At 45.1% G+C, this 18,236-nt stretch overlaps 1 protein-coding gene across 24 annotated transcripts in view; it reads right to left on the reverse strand.

Moving 5' to 3' along the window:
* Nucleotides 1-456: 456 nt before the first annotated feature.
* Nucleotides 457-18,236, reverse strand: part of FHIT (fragile histidine triad diadenosine triphosphatase) — a 1,053,300-nt gene continuing 1,035,520 nt past the window's right edge. For all 24 annotated transcript variants that reach the window (XM_043552284.1, XM_043552281.1, XM_043552273.1 and 21 more), the window contains 2 exons: nt 15,313-15,422; nt 457-2,296 (listed from right to left, as the gene is read on the reverse strand). In XM_043552284.1, the coding sequence (XP_043408219.1) occupies nt 15,321-15,422 (102 nt within the window). In that variant the 3' untranslated portion in view covers nt 457-2,296; nt 15,313-15,320. The remainder of the gene's footprint in view (nt 2,297-15,312; nt 15,423-18,236) is intronic.

Here is an 18,236-nt window from a genome sequence, read left to right on the forward strand (position 1 = left end):
AATCAGCTCTACTTTACATATTCAAATGCAAAAGGAGGACCTTTCAGACTGGTTCATTTGTTGGGTTCTTGGAAAGTGCTCAGTTTCTCAAGCTTTTCTGGCTTGCCATTGTGCCTTCCTTTTCTGTATTTCACTTCTTGTTCAGGGACTAAAATGTACAGACTCTGTCAGAAGGGGATTTCTGTTTACTTTGACTGGAAATAAAATAGCATTAGAATGGTTGAGGCTTTTCAAAAGTCTGTGGAAGATGTCTGCTGTCATGTTAAATCTGTGATAGCAAACTCAGGCTTCCTGGAGCTACTTTTGCAAAGTATCAGAGCAATAACTAGAGCTACGCTTGGAAGGATTAGTTTTATATGTCAATTTCATCGTACACACACAAACCAACAAAAATATTTCCGTCGCTAATAATCAAAATGTACTGACAGGCAAAGTAAGAGAAATGCTGCGTGAGAGTTTGATTTGAGGATATTTACTTTGTACAGTTTGACATGTGATGTTGATGGTTATAAAGTTTTAACTGTTTGAATCTCAATCTCTCCTGTCATTAAATAACTGTCTGACTTCCTCCCCCAGCATTTCCTGCAACTGTGAAAATTTAAATTGATGAAAACTGAAAGAAATGCATAAAACCCCATAATTCTGTGTAACTGTGAAAATTGTAATTGATAATAATTGGAAAAATACTTACAAATAAACATTGCTATTATCTGTCACAAGTATTAAAAAAATGAATTCTGCCAAGCCTAACTCTAGCCGAATGCGTTTGTTTTGCTCTTGATAGGTTTCAGAGTAACAGCCGTGTTAGTCTGTATTCGCAAAAAGAAAAGGAGTACTTGTGGCACCTTAGAGACTAACCAGTTTATTTGAGCATGAGCTTTCGTGAGCTACAGCTCACTTCATCGGATGCATAGTTACTCTCTGTATTTGCTCAGCAGCCTTCTAAGTCAATGGGCCAAATTTATCCCTGGTCCTGGCCGGACTTTGGCCCAAGCACTGTGCATACCCTGGGCATTTTCACTAAGTCTCAAATCAGACTGTGCTTCAGTGACACTCCTGGAGGAATTATTTATTTACACATTTTCTGGCATGTTTGATTTGTTTGATGCAGCGTCGGGTCAATCTGGTGGCGTTTGAATCCTGATTCGGATCTGACTCCGAACTTCTCTGAAGTTCAGGTATGTTCACGGCTGATGGCCCATGCCAACCCCACTGCAAAGATGGTGTACAGGTTGCCGTGGTTTAAAGCAGCAATCGCAGAGTATCTGAGCTATTGCCGTTCTCACCCATTCTGCATTAAGAACACAGTTGTCCCACACACCACTGTGTGGCAAGGGATGACAAAAGCTGCCTTCTTCTCGTGACAACTGTAGACCCGCGCTGCAAAACTCAGCTTGGGATCGGGAGCCAAAGTTCAAGAGTGCCACCGCTGGTGCTTCAGTTCAGGGCTCTTGCCAGGATATTGTACGTCCATTTGCCTTCATTTCAGCCACATATTCTCTGTGACGCACTGGCAGTAAACAGCTAAACGACTGCAGAGTCTCCTCAGAGCAGCACTGCAGATGATCGTTATTACTGAGCGAGTACGTCAAGTGAATAACAACCAACCAAAGTTAACATGTTTTGTTGCAAGCAACAACCCTTACATCATAGTCTGTAACGTGCTGAATACCACATGAGCAGCTTCACGTTTTGATGAATTCCCTAAGGCATATTGCACTATCTTAAACCCCTACAACTTTGTACCAACACCTTAAAAGTAAGAGTGGAATGTATGATCTTAAGAAAATCTATGCATTTCTTGTTCTGTTATCTTATCTAGCAAAATGGCAGCTCTCCAGGCTTATCGTATCTCGGCTATAACAAAGCTTTGGTTTCTGAGAGGCACAGTAGTACTAAAAGACGTAATTTTTCTGCGCTGCACTACATTACAAACAGAATGTCGTTAGGCACAACATGGAGCCACTATTTTGTAATGTAACACACCAGACAAATATTGCTGCGAATATTTAATTTCCGTTTAGGCCCAGGGCCAATTGTAAAAGACTCGTTCCCACGTACATCATTCAGAAAATATGAGCCATTAGGTTGTGTTGAACCCAGTCTGTCAGCTGACTTAGCTGAAATTCAACCCCACTGATATCCAACGGTACAATAGAGTGTTTCGTGGACGAATCCATTGTTTGTAGAATGTCATCTAAGCTGTTTAGCTGCAGGTCCAATGTCACAGAGTGCTGGAGAATGAGTCCCTTTTTTGGTTTTCTTATGCTCCAGGATTTGTTCCAGATTGTCTCACCTGAAAAATATTGACCATTAAAAGCTTCATTAGACATTAAGCTAAATGCAATAACATATTTGATCTGTAATAGTAAGATAAAATGAGTTTGTTTATTGTTAATTGGCTAGATGCTGATTAGCACTGTGCAAAGGGAACCAGTGATTATGATGGAGAAAATGAAATACTCAGGGTTAAAGCCAGCTAGCGCATATTCCAGTTCATATGGCAGCAGCTAGTATTTGGAGGGGAGAACAATACCTGTACAGTGGTACTGTAAAATATATTATAGCAAGTCATTTGAATATTCCATTTGGATGATATCGATTTACATCATACAGATCAAGCCCATGTGCCAATAGCGATAATGTCTTGTGGTCATATAGTGCTTTTCAGATGTGGATCTCAAAGCACTTTGCAAAGGAGGTTAGTGGCATTATGTTTATTTTACAGAAGGGAAACTAAGCCACAGAGTAAGGAAGATTCAGAAGGGAATTCAGGCATAGCCATGCTGAGGGTCACCATGCCTTACTTTTAGGTAGATACAAAATCACAGCAATTCACAAAGCCTGGATTAGCTGTCTAGGCTCCCTAGATGATGAATGGGGAGAGACAGGTGCCTCAGAACGGGATTCACAAAAGCCAGCATGCTAGGTGGCTCCCCATCTGGGCTTGCCTATGGGAGATGCCAAAGCGAGGGAGTTTGAGGCCTAAATCGGGGCAGGAGGGATTATTTATCAGAAGAGTCATTGAAGCAACGGATCTGTCTCCTGGGTGAATGCTCTAACCATCCGGCAACAGAGTCATTCCCATGCTTGCTCTCTCTCTGGCCCAGTGATCTGTGAATTACTTATTCACAGTGCAAGAGCTTCACCAGGAGAGGCTGGGGGAACCTCACATCAGACTAGCCCAGAGCCCTGTGGCTAGGGCCCTCATGAGTGGTGGCAGACTCCCCTTCAAATCCCTTCTCACCTTCAGGGAGGCCTTGAACCAGGGATCTTCTGCATTCCAGGTGAGTACACTAACCACAGAGCAAAAAGCTCTGTTTATGAGGGATGTTCTCCCCCTCCCCAAACCCCAGCTGTTTGGTGAGAGCTCATCCGCAAAGCCCAACCCGGTAAGAGAGCTCAGAGCAGCTGAGCAGGGATTTTGTGCCTCACAGGGGGGCCTGATGCTGAGATTTGGCATCTTTTGTGAATCTAGCCCCAAACGATTTGGCCAAGAGTACCCGGCAGGCCAGGGGCAACACTTGGACTAGAACCCGTCTTTCCCGTCAGCCCCGCACCCTAGCCATTGGGCCATCCAGCCTCCCGTAGAGCTCCCTGTAAACGCACTTTACAATCATAGTCCCTGCTGTGCCATTAGACGTCTTGATCCTGCATGCTGAGGCATTCACAGGACGCCCTAGTGAAGTCAGTGGGGATCTGGTGGGGGGGTTGAGAGGAGCAAGCAGGGGACACGATCTTGGTGGGGGAAGAGGTGGTGTGGGGGTGGGGCCTTGGGGGAAGAGGCAGTGCAGGGGCGGGGTCTCGGGGGAAGGGGCAGTGCGAGGGTGGGGCTTCAAGGGGAAGGCGTGAGATGGGGGCAGGGCCACAGTTTGGGCGCCAGTGGCTCTCCTACTTTTAGGAAGCTTTCATTGCTCCTGCTTCTGGATGGACACCCCCACCCAGAAACTTTCAAGTGTCCTATGAATCCAAACCCCAGCCTTGGGCCAGCCCTGAAGCAGAGAATTTCACCCTCAAAGAAAGATCAAAGGCAGTTGACTCTTGAGATCTTTGCAGGAAAAGGTCGTTTCATCAACCCTTTGCTGTGCAGCTGTATGTGGCACGGCCCAAAGGGACATCGTGTGTCCTCCATCTGCCGTCATGAGAGCAGTTGCGTGTGGACACAGTACGTCCCATCCTGACACACACTGGTGGCTGCACTGACCTGAGGGTGCCACTGGAATAGATAAATACCAAAGTCAGGTCCTGACTACGGAGAACAGCCAATCACAGCCCTGAAAATCGAAATCTAACTGCCTGCCCTTGACAAAGCTACCCTGAAATCACTGCATTGCATCATCAACCATGTTTTCAAATGTCTTCACTAATTTGCATCCATAGAAGGTTGGCAGTTGCTCAGCCCCAGGTATCTGCACATGCAAATGTTAGCATGCAGAAACACGTTTGCATCTGTGAATGCAATGACCAGGCCTTCCATGGGTACCCAAGTGTTCTGGTGACTGTGGATGGGGCAAATGGGAAGGACAAATTGTACAATGTGTCCAACATCACTCCCTTTCCAAATATTTACTCCCCCGAATGGCTATTTATACCTTGCCATCGCCGCAGCTTGGATATTGAAACTCACGGGAGCGCATAAGCTACAAGGTCATATTCAGATTGCTGCTTTGAACATCTCTATGTTGTGTCCACAACAGTACAGTAACACCACTTTGATAGGTTTCAGAGTAACAGCCGTGCTAGTCTGTATTCGCAAAAAGAAAAGGAGGACTTGTGGCACCTTAGAGACTAACCAATTTGCTCAAATAAATTGGTTAGTCTCTAAGGTGCCACAAGTCCTCCTTTTCTTTTTACCACTTTGATAGTAGCTGAGCACTGTTTTGCTTGGTGTATTACCACACTCCCACTTCTTTGTTTGGTTGTCTCTTCTCCCTGAAACATATGTTTCCCCGTTACGTGGCATTTTGAGCACTAACGTCTCCATTGTAGGCCACCCCTTGAATGACATTTGCATGGCAGGTTGTATGTTACTTGTGAATCTGCTTTAAACAGGGCTTCCCTGCTTAGTCGGTGAATCGTGTAACTCACGCCATGGACGAATTTGCAGGGATCAGAGCCCAGCTCCATTTCAACACAGGTTCAGATCTGAGAGTCCTTGACGTTTCTTTTCATCAGTATTCTCTGAAACATTATCTTCGCCCTATGCCTCTCCTTCTGGTCTCTTCTAGATCCCGGGATGCTCCCTTCCCTAATGTGCCCTAACCCCCGCTCCTGGTGATTAATCAAGTACGAAACCAGATCAGCATATCTGGTTGTTGAAATTTGGGATTCAAACTTTTGTGTGAACAAAACATCTGACCCTTCTGAGTTTTCACTATTAACACCAATAAAAGTAATACTTTATACAGTACAATTCAATGCATCTGCCTCTGTGTCTGATGCTTCTACTGCAGCTATAACCACAGGACCTAGGTGCTGATCTGTGGCCTTCAAAGTACCCTACAAAGCTGAGTAAATATTGCTAGCCCCAGGGAAGGGGAAGCCCAGAGTTCCCTTTGAAGTTCACCCCTGTGCAGAGACAGCACTAGGTCAGTGCACCACTTAAATCCTCAAACGAGGACTGATGTGGTACATAGGCTTTCAGGTGGCCCCCTGCACCGGGGTGAATTTCACTCAGACTGCCCTCCCCAGCTTCTTCATTTTCACTGGGCTACAAGGAAAAAAAATTATTCTGACGCACCCAGACTAGAACAAGAATCAACATTCATTTTGCAGTAGGTACATTATATATTAACACATCACACTTATGGGGAAACCTTTTCCCTTAAGCATTACATGGTTCATTAGTAGTCACTGTAATTGCATTGCTCTTATATCTGCAGCTTCCATGTGAGAGGTATTTTAAGAGACGTTAGACAAAGTTTTTACACTTCAGACGACACTCTCACAGACCAGGTGGTGTTTGTTCAGGAAGCTTCTGGTGATATTAACTTTTCCTTGCATTCAGTTGAAATGAAAAAGGATTAGTTTATATTTACTTGTTTCTTATTGCAGGAAAACTAATTTTGGGGGAAGAATAGACCCTGTAATATGACACATTCTTCTCTTCAACCTTTCCAGCTAGTCAAAATAACGTCAAATGCACACCGGGAACATTCTCGTCTATTGACGGATTCTTATGATGCTGCTTCTCAAGGTGACCTTCATAAAACCTATCTCCTTTGGAGCTTAAGCTTCACCCTCTTAGGTCGTAATGGTTTCCCGTGGACACTGAGTTCCTGATTTCTAACTGATGGTGCTTAGAGGCTGCTGAGTGTGAGATATTATTAATAGCACTTAAGGCTGGAGTGTGTAGAAATCTATAGCTGATTAGGAAAATGGGTGTTTGCGTAGCGATTATGTGCAGACACTGCCTGAGTGCAGTCACAGTTAGATCTCACCGATGCAGCGTGGTTAGTGCCACAGGGCTAAGATGTAGCCCTAGCCCCAGCCCAGCATAAACTCTCAGCCAGCCTGCCTGAGAGATCCAGGCCGGGGGCCATAGCTTGCCCTTGCCCTCTGCTCTTCCCACTCCAGAGGAGTCTTCTGCTGCTATTGTGGGGATCTGAATTCTGTCCAATGTGGAAGGCTGCAGTGGGGTGGGCCAGGGGATCAGATCTGATTGAAGGCAGATCCAGTGGTCAAGCACCCTGTGGAACTGGCTGGGGTGGAGGCTGCAGAGAAGCACCGCACCCCCTGCCTGCGTGGAGCTGGGAGAGTTGGGCTTTCTGTGGCTAGAGCGAATTTCACCCTATATGACCAAGCTGAAGGAGCTGTCCCCTTCTCCAGAGACTCCAGGGAGTTGAGTGACAACAGAAAGAGAGGCTGGGGGAGAAGAAAGAGTAAACAATAGACTGCCCTAATGCCAAGCAAAGAAGAGACTTCCTGTGCTACCAGGGGTCAGAGTCTCAGCTGCAGTTACCCGGCATAGCTCTGATGTAGTGACGCCTATTGCAACAAGGCAGCCACCTCCTGATTGCGCCCTTGTGGCCAGAGGAGCAAGCGCCCTGCCTCAGTTTCCCCATGTCGGGGCCCCGTACATCAATAACTGCACTGCAGAATCTCTCGGCGCCAATAATGCCTCTCCTTGGGGGCTGCATTTATAAACAAACAACTCAAACAGTCCCCTACACCCCTAAAGCTACCCGTCAGCCCCACGCATTCGTCCCTGGCATCTTCTGTCAGGCTGGAGGCTCTTCCTCATGATCAGCCTGCTCTTCAGTGCGCAGCCACTCCAGCCCCTTCTTGCTGGAGTCCTCCCCTGCTCTCCCAGCAGGAACTCCCCAGCCCTCAATCCTTTTCTTCCCCTGGAGGGGGTCCAGCACCCTTTCAGTGCAGTCTATTCTCTGGCTTTGGGAGGCCAGTGGGGAACCCCTCCCACTCCCCGGCTCTCAGCCTTCTTTAGCCCTCTGGCTTCCCAAACCCATCCTGGGTCAGAGATCTCCTGTTTTCTTCAACCTCTGCCACAGTTTCCTCTTCCCACTTCTATTCCCCTCTGGCTCTTTATACAGACCAGCTGTCCTCTATTAGGCTCCATCGAGAGGCTATTAAGGAGGCACAGGTGAGCTGGACCGGTTCACTGCTAAAGGGCCCAGCCCACCACCTTGTCTGGAGGAGGTGGAGACAGCAGGAGCGAAACTCCACCAGCGCCCTCAGGGAGCCGTTCTGCCTTCGGAGACAGAAAGAGACAGAGAAAGAGAAGAAAGTTCCCATTCCCTGACCAAGTTGAAAAGACAAACTGCCCACGTGCAGGGGCAGGGGAGAGGGTTTACATCAGAGAGCCATCCCCAGTGTCCAGGATGCGTTACTTGGAGATATTTTTAAAAGAATCCTGTATTTGGCATGACACCTAAAATATTCAAGTGTTTAAACAATTAAAAGTGATTGGCCACATATAGCTCAGCAAGCAGTTGGCAACAGAGTATCATTGTCAATCCTCTGTATGCAGGGGACATTCTGACATCACACTTTAGGCTGACTGCTTCTCTAATGGCATAAAAGGTTTTCCTCACCTGCAGATAAAATAGGAACCCTCCCTGAAACTTGTGACTATCCCATATCTTGTCTCGGCTCCAGGAGCGGAGTCCGAAAGAGTGAGATAGAGTAAGGCTCCTATTCTCGGGCAAGTGTGCTGTGTTTTGAAATTCAGGAGACACAAGATCATCAAAACATTTACCCTGCTAACAAGGCTCCTGATTCCTGTGATGGGTTAGAAATCTGGAGAGATGCATCTGAAAACAGATCCTAAAATGTAAACACTGCATTAAGGTTTGCTCTGTAAAGAAGAGTATTTTCTCTCTCATCCTGTCTCACACATTACATCATTTTGCAAAACCCATTGGGATAAATAACTGATCACATGGTGGTTGATACTTGGATGGGAATGGCTCAAGCTACAGTCATTTTAAGCAAATTCTCAGGTGCTGTGATCTTAAGCACTGATTTTTTCAAAAATATTTTCCATAAAAGTAGTTTTCTTTTATGTTTCATTTATCCATTTTTTTAACCTCACCCAGAGGTTGAGACGCTGGAGGACATCATCTCATTTAGGGTGTTGAGGCCGAGTATTAAATAAGGCAGAGTTTGGAGGCGGAGGAGCAGCAGGGAGAAGCATGGACCTTGGTCTGATTGAAAGGTATTTTACATTACTATGCATAAAGAAACCACCGAAATCACAAAGGGCCATGTATTGAAGGCCATGAACCTTCTTCTTCATACACAGTGAAATTTGCCCCTGTGCAGGGGATCAGCACCAGGACTGTGTTCCACTGAAGCCTATTACGTGGGATTGAAGAGGGGTGAAGACCTTGTGATGTTTCCCTGCACGGGGTGAATTTCACCCTTGGGGAATAAATGGGCCAGTGAGTGGCACCATGTGCAGCCAATGAGGATAGCTGTACTAGCTCAGTGCATTGCTTAAAAAGGGAACCCCCCTCCCTTTATTTTAAATTCCAGTCCTCTCCTGAGCTACTTGCAGCTTCTCAGGAGCTTAATCTTTCCTGGAGCGAGGTCGTAAGTATTCCGTGAGTGACAGCTCAAGCCGGGGGTGTCCTAGAGATGAAGGCTCGTCCCGAGGAGCTGGGAGTACAATGAAGTGGGGAGAAAGCCCTGAAAGAAGCAGGACACACGGATAACAGTGATTGACGATGAATTGAACTCCTCTGTTAGTCTGATCTATTATAGAGCACCGCGTGTGAAAATAAAATGGTATCTTCTCTAATTAAACAGCTTATTATCATCCCATATAGAACAACACACAGTTGGAAATGTTAAAAGTATTTATTTCTTCAAGTGACCCCCAGGATATTTCTGTTGGCCAGGGGTCTAATGTTCAAGCACGCTGCTCTGTCAGGGGCGGAACAGCACTTGGTAGATGTAGCAGGGAGAGAATTAAGAGCTTCCTATTATATTCAAATGATATTTCTCTTGCTTTCTTATAGAAAAGGAAGCCACCGGCAGTTATTTTAGTCCTCCTTGACCTAAAGACATCTGCAAGTGCTGACACTGGAATGCATTAATGAGAGGAAAGAGAAACCACTATTGAGTATTTTTAAGGCATTAACTGCAATGTGATATCTCATTTTGCCAACCTATTGTACCCTTGAATAAGAATTACAATGGACAAGTTTACATGAGCAGGATGGTAGCACCCAGAATTGTGTGTATGTGTGTGTGTTTAGGAGGGGACAGGCAATTGCCAGGAGGCAGCTTCTAGGCAGCATGCAAGAAGTGCTGCAAAGGATCAATGAAGGAAATTGGAGTAGTTTAAGCTGTGGTGATAACTGCAGGGCAGAAAGATAATACGTCCCAATGACTATATAGCCAATCAAACCCAGCTAGGTGGTTTCTTTATGCCTAACACAGAGCTGCCATTACAGCTGGTGCAATGGCAAAAGGCCGAGTTAAGTCTGAGGGTAGCTAGGGAAGCTCTGAGAGCTTAAAGCCCAACCTGCTCAGGCCAAAGGGATATTTTTTTAAATGAAAGGAGCAAAGGCAAATACCGGGCCTAATTCCTACCCCTGCTTCCTGTGGCTGCGTTGCCTGGGGAAAGCAGAGCAGTGCTGGATCACACAGGGCAGAATGGCTCAGGATGGGCAGGCAGGTGAAAGGGGAGCTTCCCTTTCTGACGTACACCCTGCAGTACACACATGAGCCGCTCTCTAGTGAAAATCAAGTGTCATTTTGACTTTGACTGAAGAGGGTACTTGCCGAGTTTAAAATGCAACAGATACACTGCAGTAAATAGTTAGCCAAAAGTGCTGAAAACGAGTGGAAACCCTGAAGAAGGGGGTGAATTAGGTAGTTAGTTTCAATATTTTCAATGATTCAAAACTATTATATAAGCACAGTGTCGTCTGTAATATTTGAACGTTGGAAGCTCTGACTATGCAATAGGCTTAACCAGACACCTCACTTTAAGCACCTGAGCAGTCCCTTTGAAATCAACCCAGTGCATTAGCTCAGAGTGGCCAAAATGAGCAAACTTGATGAACTGACATTTCTCCTCATAGCCGGGCACTTAACCAGAACAACAGGGCAGGAGGCCTACCCCACCACTGCTCACTGCTCCAGAATTTCTACATTCAGCGTTTTTTGACTATCCCATGGGCCATGTTCAAATCTCAGTCAAAATTGGGTCCAGGTGTACTTCGATTTGCCAGGATAACTGAGGTGAAAAACAAAAACAAAAATAGCACTGAAGGCAAATTTCTGTGACCTTGTTAATTTGCCAGGAGTTTTCAATCTTCCTACTGCTGAAAGCAGGGTCCAGGGAGCAGGCAATGGAGGAAAAGTTCTAAGGATGTGCACTTTACATTAAGTTCAGAGCATTTTAGCATCGGAAGAAAAAACACTCCGTGGGAGAAGAGTCTGACAGTGATGCCTTGGTGTTTGGAATCATAGGCTAAAAAGCACAGCCTTGACCTGGGCAAAACCCTCTTGCAGTGAGAATACCACTAATGAATACTTTAATGGCATCAGGCCTAGGAAAAGAACGGACCCTAATACCTCAATGGGCTGACCTAGGCTGCTGATTCAGCTGCCTTGCAGAAACTCATTGACTTTAATAGAGCTCTGCACATGGGTCGAAGGGCAGCCGAATGGATCTGCTTGCAGTGCATGGCTCTTACAATCTATCTAGCTTAGGGTTTCATATTTCTGCACCTTACTGTAGGATCTAGAGACACTAGGGAACAGGATGACCACCGCCTCCTTCTGCACCTATTTATAATGTATATAATAGGAGTAAGAACTGTGTGATCATGGGGAACGTCAGTTTGAGTGACACATGCTAGAGGTCTCATGCTGCCAGCACTAAAATATCCTGGACTGTTGATTTTCAATGAGCGTTGGAGTACTGTGGCAGTTCCAGAAGACTGGAAGAAAGCTAATATTATGCACATTTTAAAAAGAGTAAATGGGATGACAGAGATAATCTCACATCGGGTAATCAGACATTAGTCTGACATTGATCCCAGGCAAGATAATACAACAGCTGATATGGGACTTGATTAATAAAGAATTAAAGGAAGGTAATGCAAGTCAACATGGGTTTATGGAGAATAGATCCTGTCAAACTAATTTGATACATTTTTTGAGGAGATTACAAGTTAGGTTGATAAAGGTAAGTGTGTTGATACGCTATCTTTAGACTCCTGTAAGGCACTTCACTTGGTAGCACACCACATTTTGCTTAAAAAACTAGAATTATATAAAATTAATATGGTACACATTAAATGGATTAAAAACTGGCTAACCAATAGGTCTCAAAACCTACTGTACAAGAGGAGACTTAAGGAGCTTGGCTTGTTTAGCCTAACAAATCAGGGAGATAAACACCAGAGAGTGAGAGGAGTTATTTAAGTTAAGGGTCAATACTGGCACAAAAACAAATGGATATAAACTGGCCATCTGTAAGTTTAGGCTTGACATTAGACAAAGGTTTCTAACCATTAGAGGCGTGAGGTTTTGGAACAGCCTCCAAAGGGATGTACTAGGAGCAAAAACCCTAATTTGTTTCAAGATTGAGCTTGAGAAATTTATTGAGGGGTATGATGAGATTGCCTACAATGGCATATGGCCCCTCCGTGACTACTATTACCAAATATCTCCAGTGGACAGAGATGGGACACTAGATGGAGAGGCTCTGAGTTACAACTGTGGTTGGAGAGGCTCTGAGTTTAGAACAGGTATCTGGCTGGTGGGTCTTGCCAACATGCTCAGGGTCTAATTGATCACCATATTTGGGGTTGAGAAAGCATTTTCCCTGGGTCAGATTGGCAGAGACCCTGGGAGTTTTGTGCCTTCCTCTGCAGCATGGGGCATAGGTCACTTGCTGGTTCGAATTATAATAAATGGTGAATTCTCTATAACTTTAAGTCTTTACATCAAGATTTGAGGACTTCAGTAGCTCACCCAGAGGTTATGTGCCTACTACAGAAGTAGGTGGGTGAGGTTCTGTGACCTGAGATGTGCAGGAGGTCAGAGTACATGATCATGATGCCCCCCTCTGAACTTAAAGTCTAGGAGTCTAGGGGGAAATCATCACTGAGTGGGTGTATTTCCAGTGGGGTCCCACAGAGATGGGTTCATGGCCTTACACTATTGAACATTTTTATCAATGACCTGGAAGAAAACATAAAATAATCATTGATAAAGTTTGCAGATGACACAAAAATTGGGGGAGTGGTAAATAATGAAGAGGACAGGTTACTGATACAGAGCAATCTGGATCGGATGGTAAACTGGGCACAAGCAAACAATGTGTGTTTTAACACGGCTAAATGTTAAATGTATACATCTAGGAACAAAAAACATAGGCCACACTTACAGGACAGAGACTTTATCCTGGGAAGCAGTGACTCTGAAAAAGATTTGGGAGTCATGGTGGATAATCAGCTGAACATGAGCTCCCAAAGTGACTCTGTTACCAAAAGAGCAAACGTGATCCTAGGATGCATAAACACAGGGGAATCTCGACTAGGATACAGCAGTTGTTTTACCTCTCTATTTGGCACTGGTGCAACCACTGTTGGAATGCTGTGTCCAATTCAAGAAGGATGTTGAGAAATTGGAGAGGATTCAGAGAAGAGCCACGAGAATGTTTGGAGGATTAGAAAACCTGCCTTATAGTGACCGACTCACGGAGCTCACTCAATTTACTCAAGGAGCTCCATCTATTTAGCTTAACAAAGAGAAAGTTAAGGGGTGACTTGATCATAGTTATAGGTATATACATGGGGAATAAATATTTAATAACGGACTCTTCAGTCTAACAGAGAAAGGTATAACATGATTCAATGGCTGGAAGCTGAAGCTAGAAAATTTAGATTGGAAATAAGGTGTACATTTTTAATGGTGAGATTAACTAACCTTTGGAACAATTTACCAAGGGTTGTGGTGGATTCTCCATCCCTGACCATTTAAGAATCAATATTGGATGTTTTTCTAAAAGCTCTGCTCTAGGAATTATTTTGGGGAAGTTCTCTGGCCTGTCTTATACAGGAGGTCTGATTAGATGATCACAATGATCCCTTCTGGCCTTGACATCTATGGATCTATTAATCTGACTGGTACACAAAAGAATCTTAGTTAGGCACCCAACTTTCACTGAATTTCAATGGCATTTGGGCACCAAATTCACATAGACTCCTTTGAAAATCCCAACGAGTCTTTCATTTATAACTAGACCGGAAGAAGCCCTACGAAATATACGGCAGGGAAAGAGCCTGCATTGGAAAGGAAATGGGTCCAAGCAGTCTTTTCAATGTCCATCTTCATAAAGCCCAGTCTGCATGAATGCTGCAGTAAGTTAATTACTTATCTAAACAGAACCTCTTGTTATTGCGCAATTGTGCTTGTATGTGCATCATTGTGAATAAAGGAGAGGTGAGCCAGGAAAAGGTCACGGAGGAGAGGACCTGAGGAACTCAAAACAAGTGGCACAGTGGCTAAGAAACCTCACAATCAGACTCATTAGGGCCACACACATTAGCCGAGTGACCTGTGGAGTTTAAGCCGAAGATTTCCCAAGCTGTGCTGCAGAGCAGCAAGTCACAGCCACAAGGCAGGCAGGTTTACAGGCTTCCTGCTCCCGATGGGACAAAACATGAAACAGTCAGAAACCACTGAGAAACGAGTGTGCTGGATGATGCTAACGACTGACGGGGAAGAGAAGAGGAAACTTGTGGAGCTATCACAGAGCTGTATGTCCTCGCGTAACTCAGATGGGTCCCAGGGGGCCAATTCATTTCTGTTGGAAGGATCCCACATCTGGGACTCCAGGTATCTGATGAAAATATCTCAGTTTCTATAGCACCAAACATTAGCACTTACCAAACTGGTTTTATTTCCCCCGCTCCCTTCAAATGGTTTCTTCTTTTAGGGCCAATGGAAAATTTATCACAATGTGCAGCTTCCCACCAGGTTTATTTTGAGAGTGAAACTGAACTGCTGAGTTAAGACTTACGAACATAAAATAGCACTTGTGATAGGGTTAGCACTGGGACTTGCATACATGATACCAATATCTACATAAAATGCACGCAGTGGTCTCGCTCTCTAAAAAGTGAACATTTATCAGGTTACCCCACATATATGGAGACTGTTTCCTATTGTAAATATAAGGAAAACTGGGGCCTGTCAGACACCACCGGGTAGAAGCTGTTTGTGCCTGTTTCAGTGAGCGAGGTCTTGCTTCCTGGGCGTTGCTTGCTGAGTATGCCTCCAAGCTGGTGCTGATGTGTTTAAGGAGCATAGTGGATGCAGCATATTCTTATGGAGCTACAACAATACGTACATAACAAACCCAAGAAACTGTCTGGCCTTCCTTTTGTGACCCTTGTTCTCCCTTCCCTCTCTTGCCGCTTTTTTTGCTCCCAGTAATCTTGACTGTAAACTCCTCAGGGCAGGGTCTGTGCCTGTAAGGTCCAGCTGCACTGCAGTAAAAAACCCTGTGGCACCGAGTCTCAGAACCCAGGCCAGCTGACTCGGGCTTGCGGGGCTAAACATGTCAATGTAGACATTCAAGCTCAGGCTGGTATCTCGGCTCTGAGATCCTCGCTCCTTGTGAGGTCTCAGAGCCCGAGCTCCAGCCCGAGTCTGAAAGGCTACACTGCAATTTAATAGCCCCACAACCAGAGCCCTGCATCAGCTGAGCCAGGCTCTGAGCCCTAGTGCCATGAGTCTTTTCTTGCAATGTAGATGTGCCCTAAGATGCCGGTTTTGGGTGCTGCATAAATCAATCAATCTGTATCATCTCTTAGGAATCTTTACCTCAGATTTTACTGAAAATATTTCTTCAGGCTTGCTGCTTCGGCTTCCATTTCATCCTCAGACCTCCACTTGACAGGGGAGTCCTCTTCTCCTTTGTCGTGACGGTCCAGCTTTTTAGAAAAACACAAAACAAAAAAGAGTGGAGTTATTAATGGTCTCCCAATGCTTCCCCTGTCAAAACCGCCATGGGAGTTGGCATGTGTGGTATGGATGGACTCTGAGCTAGGCCTTGGATGGTATCGACGGACTCACGGGATGGGAGAGAGTGGTAGGAATGCAAAGGGTGAGCCCTGATGGATTCTGTTGGATTCTGAGGGTGGGAGGGACTGGCAGTGATGTTCATGTGTGAGGGGAAGAGCACGTTGTGACGTTGCACTCTATATGATTTTATAAAAATATGCTAATGAGTGTGAATATAATGTAACTGGGGTATGCTTCATGAAAAAGTTGGGTATGAGTCAACAGTGTGCCCTTGTTGCCAAGAAGGACAATGGCATTTTGGGATGTATAAGTAGGGGCATTGCCAGCAGATCGAGGGACGTGATCGTTCCCCTCTATTCGACATTGGTGAGGCCTCATCTGGAGTACTGTGTCCAGTTTTGGGCCCCACACTACGAGAAGGATGTGGAAAAATTGGAAAGAGTCCAATGGAGGGCAACAAAAATGATTAGGGGACTGGAACACATGACTTATGAGGAGAGGCTGAGGGAACTGGGGATGTTTAGTCTTCAGAAGAGAAGAATGAGGGGGGATTTGATAGCTGCTTTCAACTACCTGAAAGGGGGTTCCAAAGAGGATGGCTCTAGACTGTTCTCAGTGGTAGCAGATGACAGAACAAGGAGTAATGGTGTCAAGTTGCAGTGGGGGAGATTTAGATTGGATATTAGGAAAAACTTTTTCACTACGAGGGTGGTGAAACACTGGAATGCGTTACCTAGGGAGGTGGTGGAATCTCCTTCCCTAGAAGTTTTTAAGGTCAGGCTTGACAAAGCCCTGTCTGGGATGATTTAGTCAGGGATCGGTCCTGCTTTGAGCAGGGGGTTGGACTAGATGACCTCCTGAGGTCCCTTCCAACCCTGATATTCTATGATTCTCTGAAAAAGGTCTCTTGTAAGGTATCATTACAAAGCTTATAATCTACTGAATGTGGTCATCCTATTTGTATGACTGTATTATTCTTGTATCTGAAACTAGAAATATGAAATATAACTCTGAGGGCCTATTGTAATTATGCAAAGTGTGGGCCGTTAATGGTGGTTTGGAATCTTGACGGCCTCCATTAACCAGGACAATTGACTGTAGGTGGCTCTGTTTTACTTGTAAGTCTTCCTGTATACTGTGTGCTGGCAAGTGGGTAATGAAGTCTTACAGTGACATATGATCATGTCACCTGATTTGGAATCCATCTTTAACCTGGTGCTTTTCCATTGAGAAGGAGGGCGGGAACCCAGAGAGGGACAGAGGATTCCCACCTTATGCAAAAGATATATAAGTGGGTGGAACAGAACAAAGGGGGAGGCAGTCATGAGAAATCCCCTAGCTACCACCTGAGTTGGAACAAGGGCTGTACCGGGGGAAAGGATTTTGCCCAGACTAGGAAGGCGTCCAGTCTGTGATAAAAGCTTATTGAAACATCTCTGAGGGTGAGATTTTATCTGTAGTCAGTTTTCTTACTGTATTAGGGTTAGACTTTGGTGTTTTATTTTACTTGGTAATTCACTTTGTCCTGTCTGTTATTACTTGGAACCACTTAAATCCTACTTTCTGTATTTAATAAAATCACTTTTTACTTATTAATTAACCCAGAGTATGTATTAACACCTGGGGGGGGGGGAACAGCTGTGCATATCTGTCTATCAGTGTTATAGAAGGCAAACAATTTAGGAGTTTACCCTGTATAAGCTTTATACAGGGTAAAATGGATTTATTTGGGGTTTGGACCCCATTGGAAGTTGAGCATCTGAGTGTTAAAGACAGGAACACTTCTTAAGCTGTTTTCAGTTAAGTCTGCAGCTTTGGGGCACATGGTTCAGACCCTGGGTCTGTGTTGGAGCAGACGGGCGTGTCTGGCTCAGCAAGACAGGGTGCTGGAGTCCCAAGCTAGCGGGGAAAGCAGGGGCAGAAGTAGTCTTGGCACATCCAAGAGGGTTTCTGTGATCCAACCCGTCACACAGGTATTAATCAACTCTCTGGGGTGAGGCAGGTCGGGAATGGGCTAATTAGCAGTGACTGTGAATGTGGGGGAAATTGATGGATTGGGATGTCAGCTGAGTGTTTTGGAGGGAGTTGTGCTGGCGGCAACCACTGTGACATTTATAAGAATTTTATGCGAAATTTCCCTCTGTTTTTTGCTTCGTCATGTGGGCAGGTGTGGCCATGGCCCCAAACTTCCTGCATTAGAGAGGCGCAGCTGCCAGCGTTCTGCAGAGGACCAATGGTTTATTCAGCTGCTTTTCAATACAGGCACAGAACAATACAGGTGCTTTTCCCCACCGTCCCCATGCCAAGAGAGGGATACATACACCCTGTCCCAGACACAAAACCTCTTACTTTCCTTGAACCACTCAGTATTTCCTTTGCCCGTCTGAATGGGGATAATCACACACGTGAATTATTTAAACTTTGCACAGAGCTTGGCAAACAGGCATCCAACAAAGCGCTGTGTACTGCTCAGTGCTGTTATTGCTGATGTGGCCATTAGGAACACTGTCCTGGACTCACCAATGGAGGAGAGACAGTCAGACTTATTGGTAAAACCTCATTTCGCTGACTAGTCACACATATGTCGCCTCAAAAATAGCTGCCACTGATCATACAAAGAGTATTATTACCGAAGATGGAAGACAAATCATAAACAATCACATTAAAGCCTTATTTTGGTTCCAAAGTATTGCAGATTTTTAATGTGTCTCGGTACAGAATGC

This window comes from Chelonia mydas, chromosome 7, assembly GCF_015237465.2.
Source record: "Chelonia mydas isolate rCheMyd1 chromosome 7, rCheMyd1.pri.v2, whole genome shotgun sequence".
NCBI lineage: Eukaryota > Metazoa > Chordata > Testudines > Cheloniidae > Chelonia > Chelonia mydas.